The sequence below is a fragment of the Podarcis raffonei genome, chromosome 7 (assembly GCF_027172205.1).
Source record: "Podarcis raffonei isolate rPodRaf1 chromosome 7, rPodRaf1.pri, whole genome shotgun sequence".
Lineage (NCBI taxonomy): Eukaryota > Metazoa > Chordata > Lepidosauria > Squamata > Lacertidae > Podarcis > Podarcis raffonei.
Window position 1 is genome coordinate 36245087 of NC_070608.1, and position 21012 is coordinate 36266098.

At 40.4% G+C, this 21012-nt stretch overlaps 1 protein-coding gene across 4 annotated transcripts in view; it reads left to right on the forward strand.

The window, feature by feature from the left end:
* Positions 1–21012, forward strand: part of ASPH (aspartate beta-hydroxylase) — an 86519-nt gene extending 65507 nt beyond the window's left edge. For all 4 annotated transcript variants that reach the window (XM_053396049.1, XM_053396051.1, XM_053396050.1 and 1 more), the window contains 8 exons: positions 523–659; positions 4580–4678; positions 5908–5997; positions 7401–7538; positions 13854–13989; positions 15614–15705; positions 16630–16763; positions 20780–21012. In XM_053396049.1, coding sequence (XP_053252024.1) covers positions 523–659; positions 4580–4678; positions 5908–5997; positions 7401–7538; positions 13854–13989; positions 15614–15705; positions 16630–16763; positions 20780–20930 — 977 coding nt within the window. In that variant the 3' untranslated portion in view covers positions 20931–21012. The remainder of the gene's footprint in view (positions 1–522; positions 660–4579; positions 4679–5907; positions 5998–7400; positions 7539–13853; positions 13990–15613; positions 15706–16629; positions 16764–20779) is intronic.

A 21012-nucleotide genomic window follows, 5' to 3' on the forward strand; every position in this document is an offset into this window, starting at 1 on the left:
AAAAATAGCAGCAGCTTTAAACGTGCACTTTAAAGATCTGGAGATTAATAGCTGGCATATCTATCCACGCTGTGAACCCCCTTATTACTACTGTCCAATGAAAGCTGTGATATGAGGAATGCCACAGTTGTCCACAAGAGGTCTCCATAAGACTGACTGATACAATCCACCAGCTTGCTTTCCTAAGGCATATCTGTTAAAATTAGTAGTAAAAGACATCAGTGAGAAAAATATTCATATATTTTTACATTTTGTGTTATCGGTCTTTAGTAATGTTCACTTTTTATATATTTAATCACTTGAGCCCATTTAACAGCTGAACATACTGTATTGCAGGCATGAGCAACATGATGCTCTCCAGATGTTGTGGGACTCCCATCAACCTCAGTCAGGATGGCCAATAGGCAGAGATGATGGGAGTCCAACCATATCTGGAAGGCATTGGATTGGCTACCTCCTCTGCTATATCCCAGACTACTCCTACTTGTAACCAAGTTGTTGTTTTTTGTCCAATTCAATTAGGTCGCATGAGAGGCTCCTTGGTTACACTGCAAAAACTTGTTAGCCTGTTTCCTAATGATACTTCATTCAAGAACAATCTAGGAGTGGGTTACCTTTTGATTGGCGACAACAGCAATGCCAAGAGGGTTTATGAGGAGGTGAGCTTCTATTAAGAATATGTAAACTTTTTTTTAAAGTACCACAGGTTGATCAAGGCTTAAGAACATTACAATTTTGAAAACAATAAAAGTATGCATCTGCCTCTTTATAACATAGGTGGTGAACCAGTGGGCTGAAAGGTGATTGCAGCAGCGATACCAGCCCACAGCAAAATCAGACACATCTCCCTCTGCAAAGGCTCCATTGCTGGGTGGTCTTACCAGAAAGGAACCAGGAAGGAGCATTCTGTGCTGTTTCCTTATAGTAACGATTCCCAGCAAGAGGGAGTATGACTTTGCAAATTATGCAGATGGGGGCTTTCTTTTCCATTGTGCTGGTTGGGCCTGAACTTCTTCTCATTACCCAGGGCTGCAGTGGCAGAATCTGTACATCACAGTCCTGGGCTGAGAGGAAAACCTCTTCATGCAGCCCAACACTGTGATGGACAAATCAGCCCATGTCAGGGATGAGCTGAGGAGAGAGGTTTAAACTTCCCTGCCCGGCCTAGTGATGGAATTTCAAAGCCCTGTGGTGAGGATGAGTGTGTGCGCAGAGTATGTGTTTTGTATGTGGTGCGAGTATGATAGGTGTTGGCAAGACCTACCACAGGCAGGCAGTCCTTGGATTAGTTGACTATCAGGGTAGCCCTTCAGCTGAAAAAGGGTAGCCACCCCTGCCTTTTAGGCCATGGTACCCTCATTTTGACCAGTCCAAACACTGCAAATGTTTCCTCTTACGGTTGCGCTAAAGTGTGCATAGGCTATGTGGTTTCCCTGTTGTGTAGCTTCTTGTTCAAACTACAATATACTTGCCTTTTCCTCTTCTAACTCTTCATTCCTTTGCATGGGAAAACTTGGCCTACTAAAAAGCATGTGAACAGGATTGTACCATGACTCTAGGTCCTGCTTGGACTTCTGCAATGTGCTCTATGTGGGGCTGCCTTTGAAGGTGACCCAGAAACTGCAATTAATCCAGAATGCGGCAGCTAGACTGGTGACTGGGAGTGGCCGCTGGGACACATAACACCGGTCCTGAGAGATCTGCATTGGCTCCCAGTATGTTTCCGAGCACAATTCAGAGTGTTGGTGCTGACCTTTAAAGCCCTAAACGGCCTCAGTCTTGTATACCTGAGGGAGCGTTTCCACCCCCATCGTTCAGCCCGGACACTGAGATCCAGCGCTGAGGGCCTTCTTGCAGTTCCCTCATTGCGAGAAGTGAGGTTACAGGGAACCAGGCAGAGGGCCTTCTCGGTAGCGGCACCCCCCCTGTGGAACACCCTCCCTTCAGATGTGAAGGAAATAAGCAGCTATCCTATATTTAAAAGACATCTGAAGGCAGCCCTGTTTAGGGAAGTTTTTAATATTTAATGCTGTATTGTTTTTAACACTCGATTGTGAGCCGCCCAGAGTGGCTGGGGAAACTCAGCCAGATGGGCAAGGTATAAATAATATATTATTATTATTATTATTATTATTATTATTATTATTATTATTATTATTATTATTATTATTGGTAGACATTCAAATCTGACTGTATGATAATGCCACTGAAGGCAACTGAACCTCATTGAAAGTGAGGGCATTGCTTCCTGAAGCAGTCACTTACATAATTCCAGCCAGCTGCAGTTGTTCATCAATTTAAAAGCATATCTCATTTACAAAATGCTCAAAGATGTTACATTTTAAAAGTTAAAGAATACATGTGAAATGGACTGATGAAGAAACAAAGTTAGGTATCCCAGGTGGAGTATCATAACTCATTTCAAGTTTAAATATAAAGTATAAAGTAGCTAGTTCTGTACCCTGTAAAATAGGGATGAGGAATGTGTGGTGCTTTGGATGTTGTTCACTACAACTCCTGTCATTTTCTTTGCCATGCTGATTGGGGCTGATGGGTCTTGGCACCAAACAACTTCTGGAGGACCTCAGGTTCTCCACTGCTGTTATGAATAGAGTCTTGAAATCTGACTAGAGGCATTGCAATGTGGTTGAAGACCCATGAAGCACCGTCTGCTGATGCCCAACGAGAATCAGAAAATCCCTGCACCCTCTCTTCACCTCCCTTCTGTTGGCAAAAGGGTAGCACTAGAATGAGAAGTTGTGGGTCAGCAGTAGGAATAACTTCTAGGAAATCTCTGTGTTCATGGTTGACCTAAATTCTGTTTTCAGCAGTTTGGTCATGTTGAATCTTTTTTCCTATTTCCCCTGCCACACACACCTTCAGCAATGAACCTAAACAGTGAACTTTGAATCAAAGAATTTTATTCCTATAGCTGGAATTCAGCCTGATGGGAAACTTGTCCATTCTTGGCGAACAATTTTTTAAAGATCTTCCATTGTATCACAGCTTGAAGGCAGTGTCAAGAAAGGGATAGCATTTCATTTTTCTCCGATTAGCTATTTCCCCTTTGAATCTAGTAGTCTGGCACTGAGACACAATACATTAAATATAGGCTTTGTAAAAATCAAAGCTGCTTTTGTTTTCAAAGCGCAATAGATCTTGGTTTAACTTTCTTCAAGGGATTTCTCTAGTTCAAGAAATTTGAAGGCAAACGCTCTGTCTCCCAATTTGTGCCGCAGATAGACGAGTGTTTTGAGGTCAGTCCTGAACTCTGCATTAATTATAGTTAAATGGCTGAAGGAGACACAGTAGCAGGAAGAATTCCCTTCCTTCTCTGCTCCCACAGTTCTGTGTACAGTGGTACCTCGGGTTAAGTACTTAATTCGTTCCGGAGGTCCGTTCTTAACCTTAAACTGTTCTTAACCTGAAGCACCACTTTAGCTAATGGGGCCTCCTGCTGCTGCTGCTGCGCCGCCGCACGATTTCTGTTCTCATCTTGAAGCAAAGTTCTTAACCCGAGGTACTATTTCTGGGTTAACGGAGTCTGTAACCTGAAGCATATGTAACCTGAGGTACCACTGTACTAATTAAACATTCTTTTCATAAAAATCCATTATGCAAATGTCAAAGCTGATGTTTGGTATGTTGTTTAAAAATGAAGGCCATACCATGAATATCAGCACAGCTTCTTGTCCATGGCTGAGGATGGAACGGCACCTTACATGCAGCATGGAAGTATTGCCAAAAATGGCTCCCCTCCTGATTGAGTTTCCCCCCTCTGCTCCATAACATTTAGGCTCACTTAACCCAGCAGGTGCCCGTCACATTATTATTTTTAACTACAACTCCCATCTGCCTTGGCTATTGACCATGTTGTCTGGGACTGATGGGAGTTCTAGTCCAAAATATCAAGGGGGGGCACCAAATTGGGGAAGACTGATTCAGTCTATATCATGATATCACCAAGTTGTGAGTTTTCCTGCCTTTAGCAATGGGAGCCAATAATATGGAGTGAGACATGAAGTCTCATGACTTGATAAAAACACATCACAGGGTATGTTCCTTATTTTCTTATTTCTTTCCTTCATTATTTCATCTTTCTCTTCTCCTGTCTCCTAATTTATCCCTTCTCTATCTCCTTTTCTCTTTCTCTTTTCTTTTTCTTTTTAGTTTTTGGTTTTATTTAGATTAACATTTTAATGTTGATAAAAAATATAATAAATAATATTTGTGTTCCTTTTTCCAAACTCTAATAAAATTTATTTTTTTAATGCAATTTTGAAGCATCTCCATGTGACACACAATATGTAATTCCAGCCTATATGACTGTGCTGAATTAGTCCAAGAAGTCTGCTGCATGACCTTGCAGGCAAGAGAAAAGGCAGGGACAATTCCAATTAGGCATACATGTTCAATAATGCATAGTCAAAACCCTTAGCCAGTGGTCTGCTTGTGGACTACTAATGGAAATAAATCCTTATTTTGAGCCAAGAACTAATATATAGCTATGTCTCTGTAAACAATTCAAAATCACTGCAGAGGTAAAGCCCTAATTATTTTTTGTTTTGCTTTTTCACAGGTTTTGAGCCTGGCTCCTAATGACGGTTTTGCTAAAGTGCATTATGGCTTCATCCTGAAGGCAGAGAACAAGATTGCAGAAAGCATTCCCTATTTAAAAGTAATATTTACATTAGGTTCTCCTTCTTTTGGAAAGCACAATAAATGGAGGAAATTATATGTGAAGGGTCAAAATTGTACTATTTAATATTAGAGGGTCATGAAAACCTCCTTTCCCCATATGAACTGACTCAGATCCTGTGATCACCATCTGAGACCCTTTTTCATGTGCCTCCTCCATGAGAGGTTCAGAAGGTGGCAACACGAGAATGGGCCTTTTTTGCAGTGACTCTCTACTTGCAAAATGCTTTCCCCAGGGCACCAGGTGCCTTTGCTACTTATCTTTAGGCACAAGGCAAAACAGTCCTCTTCTCCCATACCTTTGGCTAATTAAACAATCAATGGACTTTTTAACTGTGAGGGGTCTTGGGGGTTTTTGTTACAAAAATGGTATACATTTTTGTGTTTTTATATTGTAAACTGCCCTGTGATCCTTGGATGAATGGTGGTATAGGATGATGATGGTTATTGTTATTACTACTACTCCTGCTATCACTACTATGTTGATCCATCCCCTGGATGAAATATCTCTTTTCCAGGATGGGGCTTCAGGTCAGTTATTTAGCACTGCAACTTACTCCCTGCCCTCTAAGAGCCAGTTCACACAACCACGTTTGAGATGGTTCTTCTGAAGCAAGTTCCCATGTAGAGACATTTTCACAAGTCCATATAATCATGTGAACATTTGTGGGGGAAACACACCATGGCCACTCTCCACCTCCATTAGAAATAGTAGAGTTGACACACAATAGCAGAGAAGACATGGGGGAAAGAGAGTGATAGATAATTGATTATGCATCCTTTGAAGGAACAGAAAGCGTGTACACTATAATACATTATAGGAATTTTAAGATAATATATCTTTGAGAAAGAATTATATAAATACAAGTATACTATATAGTAGTAATTGTCTTAGTGTCTGCATGTGGGTCTTTAGGCAGCCCAAATGACAGTACAATTTAATGTATAAGCAGCCTTGGGGGATCCTTAAAGTTTTCAGAAGTACAAGAAATCTTTATGGTGGGGGAGACTCAAAACAACTTGATGGACATGGAATGATGGAAAAATTGAAAGCTGGGGAAATGGAATAGAGTTTCCTAGTAAAGGGCATAGCTGGCTCAAATCCTGAGTAGCAGCTATCCACACTGCTACATTTTGTTAGCTGTGGAACTGAAAAGCTTTTTTAAAACACAAAAATGAATAACTGGCATTCTTTTCTGATCCCTCTAGGAAGGTCTAGAATCAGGAGACCCAGGCACTGACGATGGGCGCTTTTATTTCCATTTGGGTGATGCCATGCAGAGAGTTGGAAACAAAGAGGTAGAGTTTAATGGAGGTTCAATGAGTTTCATCTGAAAAGGCAAATAAGATCTGAGTTGACTTTGGCCCTAATGTGTCCAGAGTGTGAGATTGGTCAGGAACCTGAAGCAGGAAGCACAGCAAAGAGCCAAACTCCAAATGTCATCAGAGGCTATGATGAAATTGCAGGTTGTTAAGCACACAGAAGGGTTCAAGGGAAGACTTGGAAATAAATAGGGCTGTGGTCTTAGTCAAACCAATTAGAAGAAGCTGACTCTACCTAGGGAGCAAGAGCTGGGTATAAATCCAATTCAGTTTTTGCATTAATTCACACAGCCAAAATTCCTAAAGCTTTTTACGTGGACCATAACAAAAGGCTGAATGGTCGGAGGCACCCTGCATAAAGAAGTGGGAAATTCCCAGTGCAGTGGTGTCTGAGATGGCATTGCAGTGGGTGAAATCCAATATAAGCTACGTTTGTTTATTAATACACTTAGCTGGATCACACCAAACTGCTTCCTAGTTCCTGATGTATAAGTAGGATTCCCCCACCCCATTTCTTCTGCAAGGAAGTGCATAGAAATGGCTACAGAGAAGAACCTTAGTTAATTGCCCCCATTTCCCCCCTACTTCTAGCATCATTTCTGCAAAGACAGCTTAAAACCTATTTCTCTGTACCTCCATGTCTTTAGAGTCCAGTATATTGAGTTCCTTTCTTTGTGATGTAGTTGAGCGGCTTACTGGTTATAGGATTGTGGATTGACATTTGGGACAAAATTTTAAAGAAAACTTTCAGCATATACTTTTTGATTAATTTCTGCACTTCTGGTTATTTACTGAAGTAGAGATGAGGAATCAGATTCAGCTGCAAGGCCAGACCCTGGCATCCCACAACTCTCGTGGGCCACTGTGGGTGTGGTTTTGCAAAATGGCCTCACCACTTAACTGCCAATACTGGTAGCTTCCCTGCAGATATTATCCACGGAAGGCAGATAGATTTTTTTTTTTTACAGGAGGTGTCAAGAGAACACTGTATGCTGGTAGAGAAGATGTCTTTGTTTTTTGTGTTTTATTGCAAGATGGGCAGAACTGCAGCAGCATCCTAGTAGGAATTTCTATAGGCACATCCATATTCCACGTGGATGGTGGGTATGCTTGAGTGCCACTGAATTATTTGGTGCTGCAGGTTTTCATGGAAAAGATCTTAAATTGTTTGTATCCACCTCTGTTCTCTTTTCCCAAATCACTGTATCTCAGCTGGTTATTTGTGATGATGTTATAGGGGAACAATCACTAAGCAGGCTGATAGCATCATTAGCATGCACAGAGGAATTTGCTAGCATATGATATTTGTTATTGATTTATCCTTTTCTGCTGAAGTGTAACTAATGTAAATGAGCTGTTAACAAATTAAAATCTTCTAGGCATACAAGTGGTATGAACTTGGGCACCAGCGGGGTCACTTTGCATCTGTCTGGCAGCGCTCTCTCTACAATGTCAAGGGTTTAAAGGCTCAGCCATGGTGGACAGCAAAGGAAACAGGTTATACGGACCTGGTCAAGGTGAGCAGTATGCCTTCTTTTACTATATAGATTGTTATCAGCAGAAATTTCTGCATATTGCATGATGCCAAAAAGAAAACTGAAATTATTTGCAAGCACAATGCATACATAGAAAAATGCAAGAGGGGAAAAATAGGAGATAAAAATACAAAAAAAAAATAATCAGGATAAAAATCTACATTTCATTAATTCTCCTATATAGATTTTTGTCTGAAGTAGATTCCACAGCTGCAGTTCTCTGAATACATACCTGGAATTAAATCTCATTAAACACAGTGGAACTTACTTCTCAGTAAGCATGCATAAGATCAGACTTCAGCAGATAGAACAATATGCTGCTTTATTCCTTGTGACTGACACCTAAGCTTGGTTCCAGACTTGAGTCATACTTAGAGTAGACCAACTGAAATCAGCAGGACCTAAGTAAGTCATGTGACTAACTTGATTTCAGTGGGAGCCATAGTCCATTGTGTGACATTCCTTCATCTGCTAAGGGAATGAGTTGTGGAAGTGAGCGAACACAAAAAAATGTACATGCTGGACCACTTGAGTTTTTATGGCCATAGTAAGTCTGTAATTTACACTAATTACTGGGAGGCAAGCCTTAAATTGCTGAATGTTGTAATTAGTGGATAACATGCCGGTTTGTTTTCCCTTGTGCTCTCATAACTCTTAGAGGCTTCACTGGGACGTTTAATTGCAGAAGGTAGACAACATCAGGCCAACTGAATAAATACAAAACTCAGACAACAGAGAAGAAACTCATCACTGTTTGTAGCCCTTGAGATAGACAGCTAAATTATTTATAATCACTATTCTCTGCTATTGTTAAAATACAATTTAGACTCTGTTATTAAATCATCCATTATTGTTCTTTTTTCAAAACGTCAGTGAGATTTCCATTTCTAGAACAGATTATAGAGGAACTTTAGAGGCTGCCATCTATTTCACTTGTTTGCTTTTTTTCTTAATGTTCCATGTTAATAAGAAGAAGACTTATACTCCCTCCCCATTTTAACAGGATCACACACATTATTAAATTTTGTTGTCCCTGTAAAAGGCTAAAACATCTGGTTTTACTGAACATGCTTTAATGTTAGCATGGATAATGTTCCCTTACAAGAAATGTTCTCTAGCATGAATATCCTCATTCATTTTGACCATCACCATGCTTTCTTGTAGGAAAGCCCTGTTGAAATCAATGGTCCGTAGGGTAAGTTTGCACACTCAAAGCTCAGGTGGGCTTCTTAAATCTGCATCCCATGATGGACTAGTCTGGCTGTTTTGGAGACTAAATGAACCTTGATTTATTTATTTTTGTTCCACCCAAGAGAGCTAATGCTTGTGTTTGGCCATAAGGTGCTACATCTAGTTGCACCTAGTGGCACAATGTAATCATGACTAGTTACAGGACGCCAGTCAGAAAAGGGGAAAGACACCCACATGTTCTCATTCAGACACAGATCATGAAACAGAACCCATGGGTGCCTGCTTCCAAGCTGTAGGCTCATAAGCATGTATATTCCAAGATGCTCATTATCAACCTTTTCTTTCCCAAGAAATATTTATAAGACTAAGGCACCTGCCTTATTCAAGAAGTAGCACACAGACCTGAAAATAACTCAGTTTCAGAGCAGCAGACATAATCCTATTTCTTTGGAAGTGATTCATTTTTGTTCACTTGTACCCACATATATTTATAGGTAGATACAGAGAGAATGAAATTCTTGCCCTGTCTGGAAAAGATTTGAGCTACCTTAAAATACTTGTTGCTTTGAATCTTCACAGGTTTTTTTTTTATTTGCTAACAAATATATCCACAAAAGCCCAAAACTTCTAGAAGCAGAAATCCCCACAGAGGTAACAAAAACATTGTCTTGGATCAAGGAAACTTTAAAGAGCCATTTTCCACTCCCACCTGCTCCCTTTTGCTCCCATTGTGGGTATGTTAACTTTTTGTAGACATACTGTTGAACACTTGGGTCCATTACATACAAAACTTACATAGACAAAGACGCAAAGCATTGGAGTACTTGGAAGATTTTTTTAAAAAAAACATCAGTATATCATTTTCACAAAGACAGACCAACTGCGTGTGGGGGCACTTTCTTCTTTCGTTGCTGATTTTGGTAACTTAGTTTGAGCCAGGTGGGGTCTCATTGTCCAAATTCAGTCTCCCCAAGTCTTCATGATTGTAATTTTCTATTAATTTGTATATGCACCCCCCAAAAATATTTCTGGAGAAAGTACCAAATAATGCCTTACATCTCCCACCTCAGATTTTATTTTAAATGAGGGAATTGGACATTATCTTCAGGTATCCTGGTATTCTTTGCAATGTCGCATATTTCATGTTGTTCTATTTTTAGTCAGAAGAGCAAAAAGCTTTTCTCCATGTGGAATCACAGCCTTGTAATCAGTCTAGCTAATATTTGCTAACTATAAAAAAGAGAAATCTGAGTGAGATGCATGAAGCATCATGATGAAGCAGTGCAGTGATATAGTACTAGAGGGGCTGTTCCATGGGTAATACTGTCAACTGATGTTTATCTGTGCTGTTTTGTATGCATAACAGCCTATGCTTCTGCTGATGCACGTATATATTTTGCTCTAATTGGTGTTATGTTTTAGATGTCTGAAGTAGCTTGCACAGTTGGAAGTTTGCCTAAGGAATTAGAAATATAAGTTGCGAAGACATATGAGAAGAACATTTGTAGTCCTCATGCTTCCATGTTAATGCTGTATAAAATTATTTCAATATTTGAAAAAAGGTAATTCTAGTAATGAGCTGTGTTTTTGCTGCAAGCGAAAAGTGCCATAACGTTCTCAGGAGAGTAGTAACAAGCTTAATAAAGACAGCTGTTTCAGTCATTTGTGCTTCTATTCCTTCTTACTTATTAAAACTGAGAAATCCAGACAAGTTTTCTCTCTGAAGCCCATGCAATCCAAATTTGTGAATTTGTTTGCAGAAAAGGTGCTCAAAACAAACTGACTTGGCGGCCTTTGACATTATGTACAGTGCAAAGTATTTGTCTTATTCATATTCAGTCTATTCAGTGTTGAGCCTGGTTTATAGACTAATGTTAAAAATGTATTTTAATGTCTGTCTGTCCTATTTGTATGTAAATCTGGCTGTGGAGTGTAAGATGCAAAGCATTGAAGAGGCATAACAGTGCTGACCCTTCCTTGAAGCTCCCACACTCACTTCCAATTGCTTTCTTCCCAGCTGGCCCTACTTCCAGTATCAAAGCCCACTTTGGAGCAAAGCGATTCAAAGGATGGACTTTGAGAGTAGCAGTGGTGGATTCATCACTCCATGATCATGTGCCTGTTTGGTCTTCTGAATCACACTCTCCATGCTAGCTTTCCATCTAAATAGGGTGGGTCTGTGTTTGGAAACACAGTTTTGCTCACATCACATGCTTTTTGTGCCTCCGTTTAACATCATGGAAGTTAATATGGCTTAATAGGGGCTTAGGCACAGACTAGATGCCATGGTTTGCACATGATGCGCCCTTATGTGCTTGATTTCTGTTCATTAAATAGTAGTTGCAGAGGGACCAGGATTATTCCTTTCATGGTCCTAAGCCAGATCACTCCTCCCAAGCTATTTAGTAAAACAACAACAAAAACCCAAAAATGCAAGGGAGAAGCATGGACATACTGTGCTAGCTAGTTTGGCTTTTGACTATGGTTACTGTTTAGCCAAGACTAAACCATTTCACCTGTGCTTCAGTTCAGGTGTATCTGACAGTACTGGGGAGTGTGTTCTGAGAATAATCAACTTGAACCCACTTTGCCCCATATCCAGCCCTTCAAGGGATACATGTCCCAGCCCCAGTGTGCTGTGCATGCCTGCTCCACTCCTGACCAAGCCCCACTGATGTGCTGATGTGAAAAGAAATGCTGCCTTTTACTTTGCCCAAAATGATACGTAAAAAGCAAAGTTTTCAGCCACCCCTCATGGCAGCACTGGAGTGGGGAGAGCTGGAAATGCTGGGTGTGTGTGTATTTGTAATATATTTGTATACACACATACCTAGGCCACACCCACCGCTATCATGCAGCTCTCAGAAAGATAGCTGACCATCAGTGAGGCTCTCAGGCTGAAAAAGTTCATCCACCCTTTGTCTGCACAGACTGGCAGCAGCTCCTCAAATTTCTCTGCAAGTGCTGTCTGGAGATGGTTCCTGAGAGCTTTTGCAAGTGAAGTATGTGCATTTTGTTTTCAGGTGTTCAGGCTAAATACTTGAAGACGGCTAGCTATTTCATTTATTTAATTAAATTCCTTAGAAGTTAAAAGTGCCAACGATTCAAAAAATATAAAACAATCGCACCTAATAATGAAATATTAGCATGAGAAACTAGGACCACAATAACAATTACAAGGCAGCCATCAGAATTAAAACATCATCATACCAAACATACCCCAAAGGAGGAAGTGTTCAGCCAAAGGCCACCCAAAACAGTTACACCCGAGGGAACCTGGCACAGCTCGCTTGGCAAGGCAGTCCAGGATTCATACTTATTGAATCGCAGCACTGCACAGGCCATAAGAAAATCACCATCCTTATCTGTGTTTCAGATAAGGAAAGCTTGCGTTTAACTTGAGTAAAGCTGTTCTCTGTGTTGGTGAATTGATATTCCCTTACCTGATCCTTTCTGCTTCTGTTCTGACATCCTATAGTACATTATTATTGATTCAAGCAAATCAAGTGGTACCTTTGTCAGTCCTCAGTATATTGTTTAGATTACATACAGATCATTAAAAGTACCGTCAGTTTATTCTAGTGTCATCAGAAATATTGTTGGCAGCAAAAAGAAAGAAATAAGGCAGGTAACTTTGTACATTTTCCTAATAATGCTGCTTTGACATTTAGGAAGGATCACAGCAGTGCCATTCTTAGATAATAACCAAGTAACTGGAAATGATTGATTAAACAATGTCCTATATTGTCAGTTTGCAAAGCAATCTGGAATGTCTTTGACCTGTGTGATTACCATGCAGATTTCTTTCTACACTTGAGGAAGGCTCAATAATGGTGCACATATTTCACACAAATGAGGATACCTGAGCTTTCTCCAAGCTTTTCAGGGAATGAATCTCAAGTGACTGAAGAACTAGTATCCATGTAGAACTGAAATTCACATCTGTTGACCACCAGAGTTGACCATCCTGCATAAGAGAGACCATGATTCAGTTCCCTTTTCTCCGACATCTTGTTACATTGGGCATTGCCAGGTGCTGGTATCAGTCATTAACCACAATATATTTGCATTGCTCTTTGGAAATGAAAGCAGTGCCCAATTAATTGCATGGCACATAATCTGGCTTTGCAAGTGCCTCTGTGATGTTAAATAGCAAAAGAATTGCCTGGCAGACTGATGCACAAATTAAATCATTTAGGCAACAGAAGATCAAGATTCTGTTTTGCTGATGAAATTAAGTTGTAAATTAAGAGGATTAACTCTGCTTAACATCAATAAGTACATAGAGAATCTGTGGAAAGCTTTGTCTGGGAAAATGTGATGATGGCAAGTGCTATTGGTTGCTTGAGTTAAGTCTGTGGAATAAAAACAATGCCATTACCCTTCCTTTAGGGAATTCCTGTAATGCCATTAAACAGTATGTGGGTGAGATAGAGGTGGGAAGACATTGGGATCTCAACATTTGTTGAAGTCATATTGCTGTAGGAGTTACTCCTTCTTGATGCTTTAGCAGCAAATCAGAAATTTGAGGGAAGTGCTCTGGAAAAGAGGTGCTCCTCTAACTTTGCACCTTGGGCTATGGGAATGTTCTGTTCTCTCAACTTGTCTGGGGCCAACTCTTGCAACAGAGTGAAGTGGGGGGAGCACTGAGGATTTCACATGTCATTACAGACTTAAAAGACATGTGTACATTGTGCTGCATTAATTTCTGGAATTCAAAGTATTGTTCTCAATGCTCTGTTAGCTCTCTTGGTATTGAAAACTCTGGTGCGCTGTGACTGTGAAGATCAATACTCTTGTTAGCGCATAGTATAAAATGATCTGCTGAACACCCCCCTCGGCTAATCAAAAGCAAATTAAAGTGGAGGCCACTTTGGTAGGTGGCTGGGGATTATTGAAATTTTTATGATGCGAAGGTAATTGAAACTAAGAAACTACATGGATCGTTTTGTTTTAAACCCTTAACTGAATGGAAAATGGAAAGCTTGTTAATGATGCTAAATGCTTTCTTACTGCTGCTGTGTATTTTTAAGGTAAAAATAAATAAATCAGAATGCTCTTTAAATACTAAATTAATGTATTATTTGGTATTTTTTGCCTTTTCAGTCCTTAGAGAGAAACTGGAAGGTGATTCGAGATGAAGGACTTGCTGTGATGGATAGAGGAAAGGGGCTCTTTCTGCCTGAAGATGAGAACTTGCGGGAGAAAGGTGACTGGAGCCAGTTTACTCTCTGGCAGCAAGGTTTGTAAGCGCTAATTTCCCCCTCTCTCCGGTCACTCAGTTTCCATGCTGCAATTTTAATAAAAGCTGTCATTTTAATGGAAATGGGTTTGCTCTTGTGAAGTCAGACTGCAATAAAATGAAAATGCATGGCTGTTCTACAGCAAGTGCTGGGTCCAATCTATTTGGGCAAGGTGGCCTCAGTGGGCCCACATCCTCCTTGACACTATCACCACTTTTGGTTCACTTGTCCTTTCTCTCTGTGACCAATACATTCAGCCTCACAAAGGGAGGGGATGAGGCAAGTGGAAGCTGCTTACCCTTCTCATTCCTGCCATTGCCCACTTTTGTGCAAGGACTGGGGGAAAGGGACTGACAGCAAAAAAGAGGAACAGCAAGTCCAATAGGCACTCGAGACTTCCTGATACGAGGATCATGCTTGTCCACAAGGCAGTAAAAAGTTAGAAATTGTCCTATGCATGTGACTGTTGTGACATTTTTATAGAGACATAAGAAGCAGTCTTCTTTTTCCCTTGATCACTTCCTTTCCAGCAGAGTGATGTACTGTCAGGCTCGTGGGATTCTCTCCTCCCCCCACTAGCATCAAGGATCAAAGAAGAAACAAGAAAGTTCATATATGTGGTTTTATTCAGTAATTGTGGAGCAAGGAAAACAATCCAGTCCTTAACTCCATGGTGACGTTGCTCACTCTGAGCCCATCCCCTTCTTTCTCCAGCAACAGCCCGTGGCTCTATGGGAGGCTTCAGGAGTCAAATGTCGTTGAGCCCTTTGCTCTTGAATTCTAAGTGAGCGATGAGTACGCGGTGGTGGAGGAGCTTCTGTTCTCTCCAAGGAAGTATCTGCTGGCATTTCTCCAACTCCCCATCCTTCTCCTAAGATCTCATAACTTGGAAGCTCTGCATTCTGCTGTAATACAATCCTGTATCCCTCTTCTCTTGAAACTACTGGAGAAGGAGGGGCGATCCCCTCACTACCTACCCCTCCTACTCCAAGGGAAGCAGAGGAGAAGGAGGAGGCGATTCCCAAACCTCTTCTTCAGTCCAATCCCTGACATGTACATAAGATCATTAGAAGATCGGGCCCAAGGCCCATCCAGTCCAACAACCTGCTGTTTGCACAGTGGCCAACCAGCCACCTGTGGGAGGCCTGCAAGCAAGACATGAGTGCAACAGAACTGTGCCCACCAGTCTTCCTGGTGTTCACACACACACACACACACACACACACACACGTAACTGAATCAGTTGCAACCTTTGTATACCAAGCTATTTAGATTTATAACAAACTTGTACAGAATTTACAGAGATACTATGTATTTGTCCTACTATGTTTCTTTGTTCAAATTATTAACAATGAAAAATGTACTGTGGATGGGCTTTCTCATAATTTGGAAGGCTTTTTCCATCCATCCCTCTTTGCATGGAATCAATATTTGTTTTTGGAATTAGAAGGTCTGTGGACTTGTAATAGACTTAAATAAACTTATGAATTTTACAGAGAGAGAATTTCCGAGTGTTTGAATAACTTTGAAGGTTAACGAAGGAGAATTTAAACGTTGATTAATCTTTTGTTTTAAGAATTCAGATTCCTGGTGCTTAAGTTGTGGTTTTCCCCCTCCTTCTAGGAAGAAAAAATGAAAATGCATGCAAGAGTGTTCCCAAAACATGTGCCTTATTGGAACGATTTCCAGAGGCCACTGGATGCAGAAGAGGACAGGTACTGACTGATATAGAGGGGAAGAGAGAGGTGGGGCGGGGAGAGAGATGTTATAGTGAATGTTGAGTGTTTAATGTGCATAACAGGCCATTGTGCATATTCCCCAGGCCTCATTGAGAATGTGCACATTATATTTCAGTGAAGAGGGGATTGTGCACATTTCTTGGTTATTATGCATCTTGGGAAATGTGCATATTGTGGCTTAATTTTTAACATTCTCTTGCCATTATGCATAATCCCCAACAGGCCTTTTGGAATGTACATATATTGACTGCATTTTGTACGTTCCCAGGACAATATGCACATTATCTGATCTGTATGCATAGTCTCCAAGAAACCTGCCTTTTTTTCTATTTCTTGTTCAGAAGTGTGCAATCTACACTCCCCATGTTGCTTCTGGCCCACTGAGTGGCATCTACCTGGGTCACAACACTACTGATCACCTAAGTCGTCCCCCCCCCCCATGTAGTTCTCCTTTCCACCACTCTCAGCCGTTTCCCAGTCAGCTGAGCAGCACAAGGGGGGTCATATAGAGATGCAAGTTTTAAACTTTTCTTCCCACTCCTACAGTTCTGATAGAAATACAATCCCCGCCCCCTCCCCTTATTAAGTGTGCTCCTGCACACTGCAACAAACCATTTTTGGTGTGACCTGAGGGTGGGATTGTATTGGAGCTCTAAAGTAACTCTAGGAGATTCAGCTCTAATTAAAGCTCCTATCATGTGCTTTGGAGAAGTTAAAGAACCTTTATATCAAGGTTCCTGGACATACTCATGAACAGGTTTGCTAACACAAGATGACATAGCAGTGCTGGCTTGTCAGCCTGAATTGGTTTGCGCACAGTCCTATACTCTCTGCAAGTTAGAGTAATTGAACTGATTATTTTTTTAAAAAAAACCCCACAAACTATGCCTCTCTCTGCAGATCAAATATTCTGTCATGCACCCAGGGACTCATGTCTGGCCTCACACAGGGCCTACAAATTGTCGGCTGAGGATGCATCTAGGCTTGGTGATTCCAAAAGAAGGGTGCCAGATTCGGTGTGCTGAAGAAACAAGGTATCGCCCTCCTCCCCTATCTTCCGGTCTGGGGTTTATGGTGGGCAAGTTCATGTACTATAAGAGGGGGGGCAGGAGCCAAAGGGGAAGAGCTCCCCAGCAAACAGAGTCAGTACTCTGTTTAGGGAAGCTTTTAATGTTTAATAGATTATTGTATTTTAATATTCTGTTGGAAGCCGCTCAGAGTGCCTGGGGAAACCCAGCCAGATGGGCGGGGTATAAATTATTATTATTATAGTACAGAACCTGGTGAGTCAGGGCAGAACCAGGTTTTTTTTGGGGGGGGGCTGGATTAAATCTGGAAGACCCTGGGCAAAGTTGTCAGCATTTGGTTACCAGACAGAACACACACAAGTTAAAAGCACTGGCCGGTTGACATGCCCTATCATCTATCTATTTATCATCTACCTATCTCTATCTATCTATCATCTATCTATCATCTATCATCTATCATCTATCTATATCTATCTATCAAGTGAGCCTAAGATTGCAATTTAAGGCAGTACACAGGAAAAATTCTGAAAAAGCTAGTGTTGTTTTCCAGTCTGCCAATCATGCCAAAGCTGCTTTGGCACTGTTACTATTGTAGAAACCCAGTTAGTGGTTTTTGTGGGGAGGGGAGGGAATCACATGTGCCAATCATCTTCCTAACATATAAAATACACACACACACACACATTTTCTGGGGAATAGGCTTTACTATTTTGAAGGCAGGATTTTTTTCAGCAATTAGTAATGTGATTGCAGCTACTTCCACCAGAAATTTTGGACACTTGCCAGCATATACCTAATTTAAATACTGCACCACACATGTCAGTTTGTGGCAGCCGTTAGCTCCTATTGACTAGTCATTGACAATAATATTTGTTTCCAGGAGTTTGAGCTGAGTTAGGTGCAAAGGGATGTTGCTCAGAAATTTGATAATGAGAAATTTAATGAATGTTTAGCTTCTCCTAGTCATTGTCTGTCATTTCCATTCCAAGTTTTTACTTATTACAAAAGAGAAAGCCATTACACAATCATAATATATTACTGCAGAAAAGCACTCCAAAAACCTTACCCAGCCCTTTTACAGGGATAAACATGATCTAGATCAGATGCTGCAATTCAAAATGCAATATGAAATATGACAATACAAATAATTTAAACTTAATAAGCTGTCAAAGGAGAGTTCTGTATAATACAGGAGTGTCTAGTGGTAAGAGATGGGCATTAGTTGATGCAACCAACATAGCCCAGTGTTGACATAATCCTAATTGTACGATATCATGTGATTATCACATTATGGTACTTTTCATTCACAATATAATGTGGCATACACACACAAAACCCCACATTTATTTGCATTTCAGTGGTAGGTTGAGCAATTGATCCCAGAAACCAATTAACGGCCCTGGCAATTCTGTAGCTGTTTTGTTTTGTTTTGTTTGTTTTTGTTGTTGTTTTGTTTTGTTTTGTATGTGTGTGTAGCAATCTCTTTCAAGACTATGTAAATGACAGAATCCTCTTCAAATTTTCGACAGCAACACTTCCCTTGCACTAGTGTTTTTCTCAAGAATCAGAACTTTTGGTGGCTCATTAATGCAATTTTTAAAATAAAAACAAACAAATCTCCCCCCCCCCTTTAAATAGAGTCACTTTCTTACGCAAGTTTGTCACCTGCTTTCCACCAGAATTAGACAGAAGCTAAATTTAAGAACTGGCATGGTGTTGCCTATAATCCTGCATGCCAGTTTACAGGACTGACTATTTTAATCCTTGGGTTTTGTATATCTGGATTAGAATTAATATTTATTCCCACTTTTCTATTAAAACAACACTTGAAGCAGCTATCCAAAGTTCTGGTGTGTAAATTTAGGATCGAGGTTCCTCACAGCCATCACTTTTTAAAATCAATTTAAATAAATGAGTTTTCTTTCTTGATTATGACACTTCCACTGTATTGTATTTTCCATTAGTCAAAGTATCAGCCAAAATGTTCAGCGCTATGAATTTAGTTGAAATAAGGTCCCTTTTAAGTAGGGTGAACAAAACACTTCTGAACATCTTTCCAATTGTGAAGCTTAAATCCTTTCCTCTAATTGCTTCCTCTGTTTATTGCTCTCTCTTGAATTTTCTTCTCTTTAAATCTTTATGGTAATGTGATGTCCAGGGCTGTTTGCAGTATTTAAAGCTCAGTCTTGTTCTCATCAGAGATTAATTATGAGAAAACTGTTGCCTGCTCTCATTGTAGAACTAGGGCAATGTTGGAGTGAGGTGAGCGATGGATATTCTTGCCTATTGCTCTCTGCTTCCATAGGATAATCCCTGAGTTGAGAACTGGGGTACAAGCTCTACTTTCAGAGTACTAATCAGAGACTTTGCCAGTCGCAGACTTTGGAGGAATTAAGAGATCGTCAGGATGCTCCTAAGGTTTCCTGTTCACAGGATCATGAAAAAGGAGGAAATGGTGGTTAGAAATGTAATATGTTCTGTGTAAACTTGAACCTCATGGGGGAAGCCTTGTAGTGTCCCATCAAGAGGCCAAATTAATGGTGTGAATCAAAGAGAAAACTCGTCTGACCCAAAGAGGTCTGTCATACTTGTGTATGATAGAACCAGCGAGGCAAGGCAGCATCTCTTTTCAAGAAGGTCGCTATCACTGGATAATTATTATTTCAAAGAGGTCCAAGGTTGTCATGTCTTGCAAACTGAAATTGGGGGACGGGGGAAAGGAAAAGTGGGCCTCAGTGGCAGCTAGATTAGACAACACTGGGCCAAGCTCAGGAAATATGCTATGAACTGATATAATGCAACTCTGCAAAGGGCATGATGAGACCTCTGCAAATACTAAAAAGCTGGCCATATTTGCACTGATATTCACCATTGTGTAGGAAACTGTTTTCAGAAATAGTGCTTCTTGAATGACTCAATCAACATATATCTCACAGACTGAACACATGTCATAAGCCAAGTTTCTAGGTTTCTAGTTGATTTTAAAAAATAGGTAGATGATGACCGTATTTTTGTCACATAGAGGTGACAGACTCTTCTTGAAAGTTTTTAAGTAGAAGTTGGATATGAGTTAGTTGAGATTCCTGTGTAGCAGAGGGTTGGACTAGATGGCCCTTGCGATACCTTCCAACTCTACAGTTGGATGATTCTATGAAATAATAGCTTCATTGCTCCATTATAGCCCCATCCACATTAGATAAGTACCTCTTGATATTTCCATGAGCCAACTGGAAACAAAGTTAGGATAGAAGCCATATTCCCATTTGAACACTTTTCACTTTAGCTCTGCCCATCATTGACTCTGGCTCCTGTGACACCTGGCATGCAGCCTGTGACAGATGACCTTTGAGGGCATGTGACCCCCATCATAGAAAAGGAAGATTATTCATTGATGGATTATAAGTTTATTAACTTCTGCTTCGGGTTTTTGCTAGTAAGATGGTTTCATAAAAGTGAGTCTTGTGTGTTCATTTGCTCTTCTAAGAATTAATTTGTACACATTGCTTTATTAGACTAGGATTGCTTTGGAAAATTACCATACTTGTTTTCTTTTTCCTTGATATTGATCTTTCCTCTCAATGTTTTTCACTATGATGCTTAAACAGATGAACAGTTCTTCAGACTTACCGAACTTGGTTGCTGAATATATTACATTTGCAACCTACCTTTTCTCAGCATATATGACACTATCTCAATGGATAGTAGTAGGTTAGCCTGTGTAGTAGGTTAGCTTGAGAGACAGGGGCAGATTTGTGAGGGGCACAACAGAAGAAAGGGGAGAGTGTGTGAAGAGCCTTAAGTTAGAATCTAACCCAATCAAACAATAAGTAAACACAATGTAGAGAATCTGTTACAGATTCTGGATCAATGTGGATGTGCATTCTACCACATATTTTATATCATACATCTGCCTTTATGGAGTAGTGCAATTCTCCTTTTTGGTCATCTGTGCACTGTTTTCATCTAGAATGGAGATGTGGTTCTTGAGGCAGCAAATAAAGGATGGCTTCTCTGTCTTTCAGGTTCTGGGAAGAAGGGAAAATCCTTATCTTTGATGACTCTTTTGAACATGAAGTGTGGCAGGATGCTGATGCTTATCGCCTGATATTCATTGTGGATGTTTGGCATCCAGAGTTAACATCGCAACAGCGGCACTCCCTTCCAGCCATTTGAAGGATGCTTGAGGCTTTTCCTGTTGAGGTCTACATTTTATGTTTGGAAGTGCTGGTCTCATTAAAAAAGAAAGAAACCTGAA